The sequence below is a fragment of the Xenopus laevis genome, chromosome 9_10L, assembly GCF_017654675.1.
Source record: "Xenopus laevis strain J_2021 chromosome 9_10L, Xenopus_laevis_v10.1, whole genome shotgun sequence".
NCBI lineage: Eukaryota > Metazoa > Chordata > Amphibia > Anura > Pipidae > Xenopus > Xenopus laevis.
Window position 1 is genome coordinate 77,112,993 of NC_054387.1, and position 18,353 is coordinate 77,131,345.

Sequence of the window (18,353 nt, forward strand, 5' to 3'; positions counted from 1 at the left end):
ATAAATTTAGAAGACAAATAGCAGACACGGGAAACAAGTAGCAGTTGTTTAGAGTTGGTTGAATTATTCAAGGTATTACTTACTAGCTGGCAGCACCTAATCAGCACCTGCCCTCTAGTGTTCAGAAATTAGAAAACCGAAAAGGAAACTGCTGAAGTTCTGATAGGGGCTGTTTCTCTAACACAACTGAGCCAAGTCTGAAGCAACTAACAACAAAATCCTTTAAAACAGATTTTCCTAAGCTTTACAATATAGAATTACTAGAAGTAACCTTGCAGTGCCATGACGTGTATAAAATCCATTCAGGCATTGGCCTCTTGCTTTTATATTGTCATTAACGCCTCAGTGACTTCTTATATCCGTATATTTTACAAAAAGGGGTTCATTATTCCCAAGAGAACTTTAAATAGACAGGGAACAATAACCTTACATTTGCCATTTTCTGGGGTCAAAGGGTGGCAAATATATAGTGGATAAATTACACCTTAATGTAATTTATAAGGTATTTAAAGTCACTGTGGTTTCTGGTTTTGTGCCATTGTATGGTCACGCACGTCCTCTGTGACTTCTAATATTTTTTATAAATTAGAAAAGAGTCTACATTATTCATTATTATCTACAAACTCTAAGCTAAGTAAAAATCTACTGAGAACTCTTATTCTTGGCTGAAAATACCCACCTCCCTGCCTCTGTTCCCTGCCCTTCCTTTCCTGCCAGGCAGTCGGACGAGACACAAAATAGTCTCTCTTTAAAGGGATACAGTCATGGGAAAAAATTTTTTTTCAAAATGAATCAGTTAATAGTGCTGCTCCAGCAGAATTCTGCACTGAAATCCATTTCTCAAAAGAGCAAACAGATTTTTTTATATTCAATTTTGAAATCTGACATGGGGCTAGACATATTGTCAATTTCCCAGCTGCCCCATGTCATGAGACTTGTGCTCTGATAAACTTCAACCACTCTTTACTGCTGTACTGCAAGTTGGAGTGATATCACCCCCTCCCTTTCCCCCCCCAGCAGCCAAACAAAAGAACAATGGGAAGGTAACTAGATAACAGCTCCCTAACACAAGATAACAGCTGCCTGGTAGATCTAAGAACAACACGCAATAGTAAAAACCCATGTCTCACTGAGACACATTCAGTTACATTAAGAAGGAAAAACAGCAGCCTGCCAGAAAGCATTTCTCTCCTGAAGTGCAGGCACAAGTCACATGACCAGGGGCAGCTGGGAAATTGACAAAATGTCTAGCCCCATGTCAGATTTCAAAATTGAATATAAAAAAATCTGTTTGCTCTTTTGAGAAATGGATTTCAGTGCAGAATTCTGCTGGAGCAGCACTATTAACTGATTCATTTTGAAAAAATTTTTTTTTCCCATGACAGTATCCCTTTAAGTTATAAACAGCACATTCATATGTCAGAACATGCTGAATTACAGAATTTACAGGGTAAAATTTATATTTCAGGCCACAGGAAAATATGTCTCATCGATGGTACGGTTTACCTCCAGGAAGAGGACACTTCTCTAACTGAAATCCCACTACTCTTTGTATATGCATCTCTGAAATATAGTGTGATCTGTTTATATATAACACTAGCTTGCAACCTAAACAAGGCATTGGTAGTGCTCAAAGCCCTCAGCCAATGACTGACCTTATGCACACCGCTCACTGAAGTGGCACAGACAACTCTTCAGGCTGTGCATTTCTACTCCTTCTCTGCCTCTTTTTATATACAATGAGCTATTTATCCTGCAAAGACTTTAAATGCCTGGACTGTGATACACTATACAGATAAATGCACATGTAACTGTCACAACAGGGTAACCAGTTTCCACTAGGGAATGCATTCTGTGGATATAAGGAGAAAATGGAAAGCTGGTTTTGGTTACTTATTATCTGATATTATCTTGTCATGTTTTTTCAAGCTGGTGGGACTCTGTTAATTCTGCTTGCACCCCTGGGAGAAGACACAGAGGCAGACATGGGAATGTTTGGCAGATTCCCTTGTTAGCAGGCGTTGCTCCCGGTGGGGAGGTGTTGCCTTGTAACGTAAAGCTGGGAGTACTCACCTTGACAGATGCCTCTGTGCCTTCTTCTTTGAAATCGTCAAATTTCATTACTTCCGCCATAATAAAACCCTTCTCGAAATCTGTGTGGATCTTGCCTGCAGCCTGAGGAGCCTTTGTCCCTTTCTGTCAAGGGGTAGAGCAGAAGAAAAGACAATGTTGAGGAAGATGGATTGCTCTGGACTTTGCTGAAATGATTGGTTATAGAATGGGTCTGAAAACTGTTAGTCTGAGCACTGGGCAGTGTTTGAGAAAATGGCTTTAATGCAAGCAAACTCTGTTTGTTACTTGCCTGAGATTTACTATTGGTATTTACACAATCAAGTACCACAAACCCTACAACCCCGTAACTGTTATTGAACCCCAACACCCATCCATTCTCTGACAATGAAGTGGGTTGGGAGTTGCAGTTTAACGGCAGCTATATCCCTTCTACTCTCCTACATTGCCATGAGACCCCAATTCTATATTTTAAAATGACAGCCCTGTATGTGGATGAATATATACATGTGTATACTCAACTTCCATATACATAACAAAACACCTACATGGAACCCAAGAGTATAACACATTCTATTTTTGCATTATAAACTCACATTTTTCTTAACACAAAAACATAGAGAAAATAGAAAATATCAGTTTTATATGTGTCATTTTAAACAAACATTATCTATAAACACATGAACATATGCAAAGAACTAGGAATGCACCAAATCCAGAATTTGGTTTGAAAATCAGGCAGGATTTAGCATATTTCAGCAGGATCCAAGTACATAACCGTATCCAAGTACACAAACAAGGAAACTGCATTTTACCCCCTTTTTAGTTTTTTTTAATCCTTAATTGCCTATGTAAATTTGGCCTCCGATTTGGGATTCAGCTGAATCACAAAATAGTGCATTTTGTGCATCCCTACATAGAACATAATATTCAAATACAAAATACTGTATATGTTTGTATATCATTCAGGTACTGTATTTGCTGTCTGGCATATTTGGGCCTTGGGGTTTTTTGGATAAGGGGTCTTGTGTGAAATGGAACTTTATTACAAGAACAGTTAATGTGCTATAAACATTTAACACTGGCAGAGAAATAAAAGCACATGATGGCTTGTGATATAATATGCAAAACACAAATTGCAACTCGAGACTTTGAGCAATAGCAGTGACCGTATGCTGGTTAATAAAGCATGGCAGAGTGCTCAAGAGCCTGACATGGTAAAGCTGAGTTTTTCCAATATAAGATATATTGGAGTAATATGGCTACTCACTGATGCTTACCTGACCACATAACAGAGCACATTAGATCCAAAATAGTCACAATCCGTCTTAGGAAGGACAAGCTATCAGAAGCTAATGCTGGAGGAGCTTTACACAGTACAATTACACCATGCAGCTCATTCAGATTTCTTAACAGCAAAGCCATTTAAATATTACAATAGAAGGCTTATAAACACTGAAATTAACCCTTTAGTGTGCCTTAAAAGGAACATTTAGTATTGTGTAGACTGTAGCATTCCAAGATTCCTTTTTTGTGGCATTTCAATAATGTTTTTCTGCATCTGCAGCTCCCAGACTAGGAGTTTATTTGTTCAGTTGCTAGGTGTCAATTATCTCAGCAACCAGGGAGTCAGGGAGAGGGAGGCAAATAAATACAGTGGTGCCACCACGTAAGGTGGAACATTATGGGGTCAGTATGCTGAAAGTTTTTTAATATATTTATTTTTTAATAAATTATGGATTTTTAATATTTTTGAGTTATGGGATTTTTTTTGTGTGATGACCAGTGTGATATGTGCATTGGGAACCGGTACATTTCCCATTAACTTGGGTCAATCTAACAGTCAATCTGAAGAGACCAAAGTGTAAGGATTGTGAAACAAATAAACAGAACAATCATAGTGTTCTTTGACACACACATATATATATATATATATATATATATATATATATATATATATATATATATATATATATATATATATATATATATATATATATATCTACTTGTAGAATGCCGGCACTCACGAAAAAATCAGTCAAATAAATGCCTGGGTGCAATCCTTAGATTTATTCTTGATATAAGGTTTTTGTGCCCACATTAAATAATTTTTTTACTACTCATAAGACCTGAGAGTGCTCCTTTTTTGAGGACTATATATATAGATATATATATATATATATATATATATATATATATATATATATATATATATATATATATATATATAGATATATATAGATATATATATATATATAGATATATATATATATAGATATATATATATATATATATATATATATATAGATAGATAGATAGATAGATATATATATATATAGATAGATATATATATATATATATACATACATACATACATACAAAGTATACACATATAAAGTACAGCCATCTTTCTAGTTGAAGGGGCCTTTCACCCAAAAACAATGTTTAACATAATTATAGTAACTAAGCTAATGCGGCAAAACAAGCAGATTACAAATAACCTGAAAGCCAGAATGTATAATGAATATATATTGAAAGTTGCTTAGAATTACATTTTCTTTCATAATGCAAGAATAGTTTTTGGGTGGAGGACCCATTTACAATAAAAAAGTCTTGTGTGTGTGGGTGTATGATCAATGAACAGTGTATGGACACATTGGTTCCTCCTTAGCCCACTATGTGACAAAGCAGAACATCACTGCTGTATCATTGTGCATCTTGTTACATCCTCCAGAAAAGATGATGGATGAGTACAGGGAATAATGTTAGTACACAGATGTGGTTGAATTTTGACACAGAAAATTGTTCTGATTTTTGAATCTTATTAGAACCCTTCAATGCTCTAAGGTCTGCAAATATATAAAAGCCTCCCCCACGGCACTAATAGGATTTTATTTATTTTATGTCATGTCCCTCAGAAAAAAAGTGTATGTCTGATGTAAATCAAAGGAATGTGAAAGTCCTTTGTATGTTCTTGCCATAATTACATATTTTGTAATACATAATTTGTAGCCATGCACGCTTCAGTATATGTGGGAATAATAAAAAGCTATCAGAGAGCGTATTTACATTTAAAAGCAAAGCATTACACTTGCCTTTGTCCTCTGGGAACAAATTAGCCGGTCGCCACGGGCAAAATCAGTGAATATCAATATTTGAATCCCATATCGTTGTGCTTTTTTTATTAGTGTCTAGATGGGATGCATAGCATTGCACGAACAAAGTCTACAGCTTAAATTATAAACCACTTAAAGAGATGAATTAATATGTGATGGCTTTATGTTTTAGAAAGCTGCAAGCTAATGATATTTTGTGTATATATGTGTGTGTGTATATATATATGTATATATATATATATAAATATATATATATATATGTGTATGTGTATATATATATATATATATATATATATATATATATATATATATATATATATATATATATATATATATATCCACCATTAAGGTCCGCACTCGTCGTTAAGAACTGAACTCGGGTGCTGTGTGTAGATCGTGAAATCCAAGAGTCCAAACGTTTACACGCACACCGATGTTGATATAAATATTACTTTATTAGGAAATCATTAATTATATTGCATCAACGTTTCGGTTCGGAATCTAGAACCTTTCTCAAGATGCTTTTCCCTCACATATATATATATATGTGTATGTATATATAATGTTTTTTAAAATTAGTGAACACAACTTTCCCTTGTTTGTTTTATTTATAAATACATTTAAATAAATATATATATATATATATATATACATATGTATATATATATATCTTTTTATGGGTGATAAAGGAAGCAGTGAGTATGCAAACAAAAATAAGGAAGGAAACACCAACACTAAAAACAAAGTTATTCAATGCAGAATGAAGAACAATTTCAAGGTGGCAGTCACACAGATTAGGCAAGTACAATGCTGGTATTTCTTATCTCTGGCTGCAGAAGGGGGGTTCCCAGATCCCATAGGATGAAGAAATGAGACTATGTAACAGGCTGAATCAATTGTTACCTGCCTCAATCAATCTCCCTTCACTTTCACTGTTCACCAGCTTCCAAATAATTAAAGTTATCCTGGACAAGGGAAGGAAAGGAGCTGATCTGTAATGACTAGCAAGCCTCCAGCATGACCAAACTACAAAATGGCTTGATAATGATCTGAATTCATTAGTGGGGAGACCCAGGGTGCCTATTGACAAACAGAGGAAGCCTTACCTTGATAGTCCAGGCGCGTACTTCATCGGGGCCGGCGGTGAAGAAGTACTCCAGTTGGAGTGCTGCATATCCGGTTTTGATAATCTTGGATAAGACACTGGAACAAGCAAAGCAGATGAATCAGTTTATAGTGGGAGAGAGAGAACTCAAGGAGAACTTGCTACAAACTGCTACTATGACATAAATTTGGTGGGTGGCTTGTTCTTCCCCACTTACAGGATTATTTTAACCCTGTATATGCACTAGACATAGAATACTACACAAGATGGTCATGGGTGTAAAGTGCTCAGACAGCTCATTTAAAGTGGCCTTGCCAAACGATAAAGTGTGAATTTTGCAGCTTGAAGCTGTGTAATAGTTAGTACTTTTTTAACCACTTTTTCCAATTACTTTCTATTTTCTATGTGTCACCGTTTTTCCAATATTGAAGTGCAAAGTGTCATTTTTCACCTTCTAAAGCAGCTCTGGGGGGGGGGGGTCGTCGATCCTGTAAACTGTTCTAAATTGATACATTTAGTTGATTTTCTTATCTTTGTCCCTGCTGAGCTGAATCTCTGGGTTTCATTACAGGCAGCTGTTAGAATTGATACAATAGTTGCTAATACTCCAGAGATGCTGCTGAGAAATGTATCAACTAAATGTTGCAAAATTTAACAGTTCAGAATCGGCACCTGAATTACTGAGCTGACTCAAAAACCAGAGACAGGAACATTACATTTTAAATTTAGATTTTGGAAAAACATTAAAAAATAAATAATGGAAAGTAATTTAAAAAGTCTTTATTTCTGGGGAACAATCTGAAAACAACTGAACTAAATGTCTTTGGAAGGTAAACAACCCCTTTAATATTTCTATACAGGCCCTCAATTTGTTTGCCATTCCTGCTTATTTAAAATAGAACGCCTAAGCCACTGCTTGGTTGCTAGGGTGAGTGGACCTCCGCAACCAGACAACAGTTTCAGTTACAGAACAAGTTGTCTTTGAAACCACAATCTAGATCATACTAAAGGTTCATTTTAAGATTAAATTTCCTCAATTCTTGCTTTAGCCCATACACTAACTGGTGGCCAGGTTAAGCAAGGTCATGGGACTAAAAAGAAAGTGCTGGGCCCACCTGGAGAGACAAAAAAAGCCATACTGTACATATGAGCAAATACAATGCCTAGCATCCAGAAACATCCTTTGGCTGATGGTTGTCGAGAGTTGCAGTACAACAACAGCTGCCTTTGGGTGTTTGGTACTCCAGTTAAAAATAGCTAACAATTATACAATGTAATAATATGTACTTTTAGCAGTGGGCCCCTTCTAATAATGGAGAGTAAGGTCTAAGACCCTCTCTCAACCTCCCATACAAACACATTAACATCCGACTACACAAAACACGGCATCCTTCATTCTTTTACAAAACCATGGAATTTTGAGCTTTTTCCACCCCCCAAAAAAGGGGGAAAGAAGAAAAAAAAACACCTATGCTATAATTAAAAACACTGCACAGAGATGACAGATGACAGTTAAAAACTTAATTTAAAATAAATCTTTTCAACTCTGTCTCATGATAAAGAAAGAAGAAGATTCCCCTCTTTATAATGGTAATTACTCTGTCATTTATTATTCTATCAGTGCAAGCAATTAAATTACAGCAAGGAAATAGTTGATAATAAAGTGTAGGGAAAATGAATGCTAATTAACCTTTGTGTCATTTTCTCTTCCAGATACTTCTGCTTTTCCTCATCACTCATGTCTTGCAGATTGAGCTCCAAGACCCCACTAAAAGGAATGACCAAGGCACCTGGGTCATTCTTGTCCACCCACTCCTTAATTTTTATCAACCTGTAGACAAAAAAAGGGCACAACATTATCTTGTAGTGCATGCATGACTGTGCCACATTCATTATTATCAAGTAGTGCATACATATTCATAAGGGCTGCATGGTTTTATGATGCCATCTCTTTGTGTATAGCTTTCCAAGGTCACGGCACTGGCAGGCAGTGATTGCTTCAGGTGTAGTGCATTTAGATCCCCCTCCTATTTACATCCTGAACTGCTGTCAGAGAATTTAACAGCAACAGAGAGAGGGGGAAAATGGAAGAAGTGGAGGCAGATACATTTTGTTCATTGGGAGGGAGTGTGGTTGATATGTTAGGCAGGTCACATGATACAAAAAGGGGTATTGGCACCTTGTGAAAACTACTGTGCTCTAAGCATGAGCTGCAGCAAAAAGAATAAAGAAAATACACGTCTGGATTCTTTGCTTTTTTTCTAACTTAGCTGTATAAATCTATTGGTGGCAAAACAATCCTATTAATTATGATTAAAGGAGAAGGAAAGTTACAAACAGTTTATTCCCAATAGATTAGTCGCAATAGTGCAAACTATAAGACTATATTTATTCTGCAGAATGCTTTACCATACCCGAGTAAACAGCTCTAGAAGCTCTGTTTGTTTAGGATAGCAGCTGCCATATTAGCTTGGTGTGACATCACCTGCCTGAGTCTCTCCCTGTCTCACTCATAGCTCTAGGCTCAGATTACAGCAGGGAGGGGGTAAAGGGAGGAAGAGAGGAGCAAACTGAGCATGCTCAAGCCCTAGCCCTGGAGGTTTAAGTTGAAAACAGGAATTCTGATACAGAAGCCCATGCTGTGCTTCTTTTGACAGAGGACTCCACTTTACGTTGAGGGTTTACTGGTGCATTTATATAGACCTTTCTGATAAAGCTTACTTAATTTTAACCTTTCCTTCTCCTTTAAAGGGTGTAACGTGTTAGGTGTCCATTACACAGCAGCCATCTGTTTTAATGTTACAATAAACAGTAGTGTGCCTTCAAATTTTTTCTTTCTTGGGTTTTAGAAAACAATCCTATTAGTTTTATTTTATATGACTTAAGCTGGCCATAGACTCAAAGATCCGCTTGTTTGGAGATCTTTCCCCGATATGCCATTAACGGCATGGCTATATCGGGGGTCGAACGATTGAATTACGATATGCCAAGGAGCTCCGATGGGCAGGTCAAAAATCAAACCTTCCCGATATCATGGCCAGATATCAATCGGGAAGACCCATCAGAAGCCCCCATACACGGCAGATAAGCTGTCAAATTGGTCTGAATGACGGATATCGGCAGCTTTATCTGCCTGTGTATGGCCACCTTAAAGGTATGGTTATCTAAATTACTGAAAAGTCACTTATCTAGAAAAACCTAGGACCCAAACATTCCGGATAATTGATCCCACACTGGAATTTTTATTGGTGTTTTGCCAAAGGCAACATCTAGGCCTTATAGAACACTCTATAGAAGCACTCTAAACACAACACTTTGTCTATTGGCACTCAGGTGGATAATGGATCCCTTGACTAGCTTTTGCTTCCAAAAATAGTCCCAGGTAATTATCTAGGGGAGCATGCACCCCAAATTGTAATTTATACAAACCAGGGAGTTCCATGACCACATAAAAGTAAAAGGTTGCAAGCAGAGTGTTTCATACAAGTCATGGAACCTCAAGGAGACTTCTAAAAACCTCATTCTACAACCTGATGTACATTATTTATACACACGTTTCAGTGAGGCATGTGACACAAATTACATAAGCACCCATTTTAACAGAAGAGACCACTAAGGACCATTTATAAGGATATCAATTACAGTATATTCATGACTCTTTTGTATTATAAGGACAGCAACAATCCATATATGATGTGTGCCAGAAACAGAAATGGCTCACTCAGGTCCTATGTAAATAGAGCATTTGAGAATCCTGTTGTACAAAATATTTTATTTTGGGTCCAAGTGAAATATTTGTCACTGATGTCCTCTTGTGTCCCAGTGGAAACTAAGGAGTTATTACGGACATCAACACAGTATGCTAAATTTAAACCAACCTATAGTTAACAACCTAAATGTAAACAGAACCAATTGCAAAGAGAACAAAAAAAACGTTAAATGTTGGACTTAATCATGCTTCGGTATCAGGACCATCTACCTGGAGGGCTACTGGCCAGATGTGGCCTCCAATGAATTTTTATGGCCTTTATTACCGCCCAAAGGCCTTTTTCAGCATAAACTGGAGTTGTTGACATTTAGTTTGCTATATTGTGCCTTTATTAATTTTCCACACTTGAAATATATTTTTTATTGCCCAATACACCAGCTCTTCATTCAAGCCTGCTGGATCCCTTGTTCAACTCTGGGGTGAAAGAGTTTTTGCAAGCTTTGACATGCTGGCCAATAACCGGTCCTTATTGCTCTTAAAGTCCAAGCAATTTTCAGCAAGTTTCATCATACAAGGCACAGCAAATGGAAGAACAGGATATTTTGCTATAAAAGTTGCAGCAAGAGCAGCTCAAGAATGTCAGTGAGTGGAACGGATTATAGTATTATAATGCGTTATGTGCACTTTCATGGGCATGCTTATGTCCCAGGTTAAATTGGGGGATTTTACTATTATTTTGGATAAGTGCTAACAAATAATGGCCCGAGGATGTGCAAATAGTAAATGGCACGGTAGGGGAAATAATAAATAACCCTGGCGTACTTCAGCTATCATGTCAAGGGGGGGGGCTGCAGTAAATACAAGATTAAAGGAAACCCCAATGAAGAAGACATCTGTGGGATTGCTTTTACAGGAAGGGGATCTATTAGCTTAGAACAGGCGTTTTGTGGATAAGGAGTGTTTCCATAATACTATAACTTGGTAAAAGAATTTGACTAATATAAAAAACAGGATGATTGTCATTGTTACAGGGATAAAGCAAATCAGTCAAAATGTAGAATTCTGCATTTTCCTAGTGTTCACACCATTTTCTTGTTCCCTAGAAAATATAAAATGGGGGTTTTAGTGTATTCCTTAAGGCAGACCTGTGATGGTCAGTCTCTAATTGCAGGGATTTCTATTAATAATAATTACCTTTACCATAGCAACATTTTATAATCCCACAGCTACATTCAACTAGATTTCTCATAGGAAGCCAGAGGAGCATGAACTGTGTGGAGGTGTCTATAAAAATAGCAGATCTAAAGCTGGATAGAACAGTCTCCGTTAAGTAAAATAAATTTTAACCCCTTCCAAAAAAAATGACAATAAAGATGCTAGACTAGCACAATAAACAGCAATCTGGGCTTAAAGGAATTGTTCAGTGTAAAAATAAAAACTGGGTAAATAGATAGGCTGTGCAAAATAAAAAATGTTTCTAATATAGTTAGTTAGCCAAAAATGTAATGTATAAAGGCTGGAGTGATTTGATGAATAACATGTCAGTCAGAACACTACTTCCTGCTTTTCAGCTCTCTTGGTTTACACTGACTGGTTACCCTGGCTACCAGGCAGTAACCAATCAGAGACTTGAGGGGGGGCACATGGGTCATATCTGTTGCCTTTGAATCTGAGCTGAATACTGAGAATCAATTGCAAACTCACTGAACAGAAATGTACCATGTGGCCCCCCTTCAAGTCACTGACTAACTCATAGTTATAGAGCTGAAAAGCAGGAAGTTGGATTCTGTCTGTTTTATGAGACATCCAATCACTCCAGCCTTTATATATTACATTTTTGGCTAACTAACTATATTAGAAACATTTTTTATTTTGCAAAGCCTATCTATTTACCCAGTTTTTATTTTCACACTGTACTGTTCCTTTAATGCAATTCACCCACTTACATATAGCATGCTCATTTCATAATACTTTGTTCTTTGCCACATCTTTCCAATGTTCCCTGGACAGCCAGTGCTTATTTTCCCAGTGTGACTAGTCCTTGGGATTGCAGTACTGTGTGCTATTATTAATAAATATTCCCCATAGTATTTAGATTTAACTGAACCAACTACTTCAACTTCAGTCCTGCTATAGACTTATATGCCAACCTGGAACCCATAGTCCCATGGTTTCCAGTGGGTCCAGAAGATAAACCAATAGCCCTTTCAGGATTAAGAGATTTTGTGGAGTAGCCTAGTAATACAATGATTGTCTTATGTTGATTAAAGGGGTTGTTTTACAGTAAAAATATTATTTTGTATGGTATACACAAACACAAAACAATTTGGAATGGGAAATATGAATGGTCATTGAATTACTTATACATTCATTCTGCAGCTTTCTGAGTTGACATTAAATTACTCTCGCAACCAGATACAAATAATTCTAAAATAAAAATGGAAGAGGAATAGTATAGGGCTTGAAAAGAAAAAAATAAATCAAATTGAAAGCATTGTACTCAATGTGTATTTTTTTGGTTGCTGGGGTCAATGACTTCAGACAAGCGAGCAGCATTTTCAGCTTCAGGCTGGAACGAACTACAATAGGAAGACTAATCATTCAGAAAAACTAAAAAAATAAATCATGAAGACAAACCGTACTTAAAATAGTGTGTTATGGTCAAGGCAAACTAACCACTTTAAAATTAAAATATTGGCCAATACTAATAAAACACAAGTAATAAAGAATGGGTTTTATTCCAGTCAAAAAGACTTCCTAGTTCATTCTCTGGATCCTAGCCGGTCTAAATGGCGAGCTGTACGCTGTCATCTTGACAGTATTCTTCATTGGCAAGATTTATTTGCATTTCCTTCTATTGTGAAATTCAGATGCATAAAGATTTACAAATCATTTCTGTACCTCCACTGAGAGACTGTGAGCCAGTGAATACTCTATTGTACCTTAAGTATAATTGGCAAAAAAAAAAAATCATGACAGTGTAGCGCAGCACAAGCCTAATAACAAAGGAGAATATCTCTAAGTGTTGACAGATGATCTTGAGAATGCAGAAGCAAGCTGGATACATTGGAGAGGTAAATGAGCACAGAGGTGTAAAGGTGCCTGAAGTGACTGACATCAGACTTGCTATTTCTTCACTGACAAACTGTGCTGTGTGCAACAGCTGTGATGCCTTTGTCAGGTTAGTGCCTTGTAGTATTCCGTATACAAGAAAATCCCGGTTCTGCTTTGCACAACAAATTATGGAGAAGATTTGATATGAGATGACATCAGTTGGTTTTCACTTTGCCATAGGCACTTGATAAAGGGGAAACCCAGATACAAGATCAACCCATATCATACTATATAATATGAAGTAGCCTTTGACTGTGCCTGATCATTGGAAGGATATACCTATGAAAGAAAACCTTTCCAGTTTTAACAGTTGACATACAAACTATTTAGAAAAATTATATACTATCTGTAAACCACACCTTAGTAATGCTGGCCATTCAAGCAGTCATATAACCAGACCATCTATCTGGAGTTGACTGTACTAATGGAACCTTTGCAGCCTGTTGGCAGCATACACAGACCAATTTGGTCATCAGTCAACGAAAGTAACTAACTGGGATGACTGGAATTCCTTTGCTACAGAAGTTATACAAAAGCAAAACGATACCAAGAAATCATTTTGAGAAAAGCATCCAGAAGAGAAGAAAGAGCTGGACAACATCATTTTGTTTAATAACCTGGTCACATTCCTGATAAAGTTCTAGAATTCTCCAGTATATGAAACCACAAAATACGAACAGAAAATGAAAAGGGCAGAGATCAATGAATACGGCTTCCCGTACATACTTTCCGCCTGTTGCTTTATTAAAGACATAGTCGTGTTTTTTGTTGAAATTAATAGGACAAAGACTAAAACATTCCGTCTTCCTGTGGTTCTTTTGGGCCACTGTGGGAGAGGAAAAGGGTAGTGAACAAAATTGGCAGATAAACTCTGTATAGTGACTCAATCTCAAAGTGTGACATTGAGAGAAGGGACTTATACAGAGCTCATTATACAAACTAACCTGATTACAACCTGGGAAATAAAACCAAAACAGGTGCAGCTGAACATTATACCTCTCTTTTCAGCCCATGGCCCACCTTTATTAATATTAAATTTTTTCTATAATGTCAGTTTTTCTATTATTAAATATAGACATTACTATTGATCACAGTGGCAAAATATTCAGGATGTTTTCATTATAATGCTGCAAAATCTGGGCCTTTACAGAATTTTTTGGCACAATACAGTACAATCAAGGCTCCATCCTATCATAGGATTCAGCAGTTTCCAAGTGAGACCTTTTTTTTCCTTCTCTGAAGAAATGATGCCTGAAATTTTTATTCTTGTTCTAATGGAATTTCAATGGCCTTCAGTGCAAATCTACTGGAAATTTCTGCATATTAAGTGAAAAAATTAAATGATGTTAACCACATTTTAATGTGATTAAGGCTGACAGGGTCATTATTTCAGCTAATCGCTCAGATTAAAGAGCTCAAACTAAACTTTGCACCAGACAAGATTCTATGATGTTGCAAGAGGGGCAAAAATAAAATGAACATACAAAGAACTACAGTTTACTAGATACATCTCTTTTTTAATATTTAATATTTTTATTGGTTTTCATTAAAACAAATAAAAAGTAAAAAAATGCAATAAAGTACAACATGTATTCAGCTGCAAGTTTGTACATGTCTGGTTATTTCTCGTCATTCCTTGTGTAACATTCCCATGTTCGGTCATTTCACATGACCTCTCAAGGTAGACCATTTTAGTATTAATCTTACAGCTGGCATTTAGAAAAAGAAGGAGGGGGGAGATGATGGGAGACAGAGAAGAAAGGAAAGGGAAGATTTAAAGTGAGAGATAGTTATTTTAAATTCAGTATATTATTACTAGACAACATCTTGTCTGTGACGCTGCTCAAGTAGCTCCAGAATCACCGGGTTGAGATCTGGATTGGATGCCCTCCAGAAGCTGGGCCTACGGATACCACTCCAGCTCTCCCTCATAGCTTCTATCTAGAAGCTTGTCTCTGATAGATTCCATCGCTGGGGTCCAATTTACTTTGGTTATCAGCGATTGCCGACCAGGTAATTGTAGTCTTTTCCAATTTGCTGCTAGGAGAGATCTTGCTGCTGTCAGGATATGTGTAGCTAATTTGTGGGATTGTTTAGAGTTTATGGCCCCAATTTTCATGCCTAAGAGAAATGTTTGTGGAGTTGCTGTAATAGTGCTATGCAGAACCTCGGAGAGCAGAGTGGCTACCATCTTCCAGAATTCTTGGGCCACTGTGCAGTACCACCATATGTATAAAAAAAGACCCTTGATCACCACAGCCTCTACAGCAGGAGGCATGTTCCGGATTACCACTAAATTTACTTATGCATGTTGGAGTGTAGTACCATCGAAACAATATTATATAAGCTCTTTCGCTGGAAGTTGCGCATATAGATTTTTTTTTAGCACTGTCCCAAATATGACCATGTTTTATTTGAGATTGTGAAATCTAAATCTGTTTCCATTTTTATCATATAGGGCTGATGTATGTCAGTGGTATCTGATGACAGTTGGCTATACAATAGTGATATCAAATGTGTTGGGTATGAGTGTTTAAAACAAATCGATTCAAAGTAGGTCATGGTCTGGGTGTTCTGGGTTTTGATTTCGGTGTCTACATAATTTCGTATTTGTAGATAACGAAAAAATTGCGAGTGGGGGATGTTATGTTGCTCCTTATGTTGTTGGAATGAAAGTGATTTGATGTGGACGAAAAGCTGTGTGAGCATGTTTGTGGCTATCCATGGTTGAAAGTCTAGTGGGTGACATCCTGGTAGGAAACTCTTATTACAGAAGATAGTTTATATATATATATATATATATATATATATATATATATATATATATATATATATATATATATATATATATATATATATATATATATAGCAATTGAAGATGGACCAGCACTCCGTTTTCTTTATCAAAAGTGTTTATTCAATACACTGTGCATCCAACGTTTCGGCCCGCATTGGGGCCTTTATCAAGGCCCCAATGCGGGCCGAAACGTTGGATGCACAGTGTATTGAATAAACACTTTTGATAAAGAAAACGGAGTGCTGGTCCATCTTCAATTGCTACATATCCTTTTGACCGAGCACCCGGCAAGGAACTACAGAGGATAGAGTGCAGGTGTCTCACATTAAATTATATATATATATATATATATATATATGGAATCCCAAAAGTCCAGCGCTTGTTGTGAGGAGGGTAAGAGATCTCTGGGGGTGTCTCTGTGTGCTTTCAGGAATCCAACATAGATGTGCCAGTTGCATGGGAGATGAGAAGCGATTCTCAAAGATTCCTCCGTAGGAGCATGCATGTGGATCATGACCTCTCATCTACTTGCCAGGTAGTATCTGTGTACATGTGGAACTCCCAGGCCCCCTAATGTTTTCAGCTTGGTCATAATTGTACTAGATAAATCTCTAAGCGTGTTTGTACATGTGGGGTTATTCATGGTTGATTCTTTAAGCTGCTTTTAATTTCTGTTGCAAAAACAACCTTTTCATTGAGGACATCTCAATACTTTTTCGAATAAAAATCCTCAATTTTATCAGTGCAAATGATTCACAGCAGTCATGTGAAAAGGTGATCTAAAATCCCCTAAATATTGAAGTAAACTTGATCACTACTTGAGCAATTTTGCAATTTACTTTTTACATTTTTTTTTGTAATAAATATCTGTGGTACTGTCTCAGGGACGCAAGTTAAAAGGTGTTTTTCACCTTCCAAGTACTTTTTTCAGTTCAGTTATCTTCCGAATGTACACCAGAAATAAAGACTTTAAATTGCTTTCAATATTTTTTCAAAATTGAACTTTAAAGGGGATGTAAAGGCAAAAAAATAAAATCCCATTTTTATTTTCTTTAATGAAAAGGAAACCTCTCTCCAATATATTTTAATTTAAAAAATGTGCACCGTTTTCATATGAAACCTGACTGTATGCAGTAAAATTCACGTTTCCTTTTACTTGCTCTGACAGCTGCAGATAGGAAACTATCGATCGCCGAAATCCTTCGAACGATTTTACTTTGACCGCATGATACCCAAATTTGATGAAAAAAACGTCGACTTCGATATTCGAAGTCTAAGTATTTCAATTCGACCCTTGATAAATCTGCTCCAAAGTATGATGTAGAGAGTGATATTCTGGGACAATTTGAAATCATTTTTCATTTTTTATTATTTGGGGTTTTGAGTTATTTAGCTTTTTATTCAGCAGCTCTCCAGTTTGCAATTTCAGCAGTCTGGTTGCTAGGGTCCAAATTACCCTAGCAACTATGCATTGATTTGAATAAGACTGAAAAAGAAAAATGAAGACCAACTGAAACGTTGCTTAGATTAAGCCATGCTGTAACTACCATTTGGCAGGGCCAAAGATAACATGTGTCAGCTTATGTAGCAGATTAGAACAGTTTACAGAGTCAGTGACCCCCTAAACCCAGAGAAAGAAATAATTGAATAAACTGTGAACAACCCCTTTAATGAATATTCTTCAGTGTTCCACCTGCTTATTTCCTCCTCCAAGTCCAGGTTTCTAAGTCACCTACAAGTATAATATCAGGTTGTGTTAGCATGATTTTTTTGTGTGTGTGTGTGTGTGTGTGTGTGATATATGTGTGCGTCGGATGTGACGAGCGTCGAATGTGACGTGTGTGTGTAAAATCCAGATGTCAAAGAACGCTATACAATCCCAGTGTTAGTGTTATGGATGAACCTGTTCTAATAAAATTCTCAGTAATTCTTGTCATCTTATTTACAGGTTTGTTTTGTTTTAAGGTTTCAATTTCGTGGCTATGTTTATTTATTTGCTTTCCTCTCCCTGGTTGCTGTGATAATTGACACCTAGCAACCAAACAAATAAATTCCAGGTCTAGGAGTTGCAAAGCAGAAAAACATTCACAACTCAAACATTATAGAAAAACACAGCTGTGTTCAGTTATCACCAATACTATTTTAAAGAAAGATAGAAATCTGACTTTTACTAGTGCACAAAAATTCAAGGCTATAAAATGTTCTGCTATATTTCCAAGGTATGAGCATATTAAGCAAAGAAAAGTAAAAAATTCTTTGATTTTGGTTTATCAAGATTCTGTTCCACATACAGACAGATTTAGGTGAAACAGAGATGAATACTACACTGTGATGTGATGTAATATTACACACTAATGTCAGTACTATGTTCCAACCTATGGCAACAGCACACACAACAAACTGTTTAGCACACATAATTTCCCAATTCGATATGCAAGACGA

At 36.6% G+C, this 18,353-nt stretch overlaps 1 protein-coding gene across 1 annotated transcript in view; it reads right to left on the reverse strand.

Annotated features, from left to right (window-relative positions):
* Positions 1 to 18,353, reverse strand: part of ola1.L (Obg-like ATPase 1 L homeolog) — a 109,397-nt gene that overhangs the window by 6,072 nt on the left and 84,972 nt on the right. The window contains 3 exon segments of the mRNA NM_001086211.1: positions 2,074 to 2,196; positions 6,293 to 6,389; positions 7,982 to 8,122. Coding sequence (NP_001079680.1) covers positions 2,074 to 2,196; positions 6,293 to 6,389; positions 7,982 to 8,122 — 361 coding nt within the window.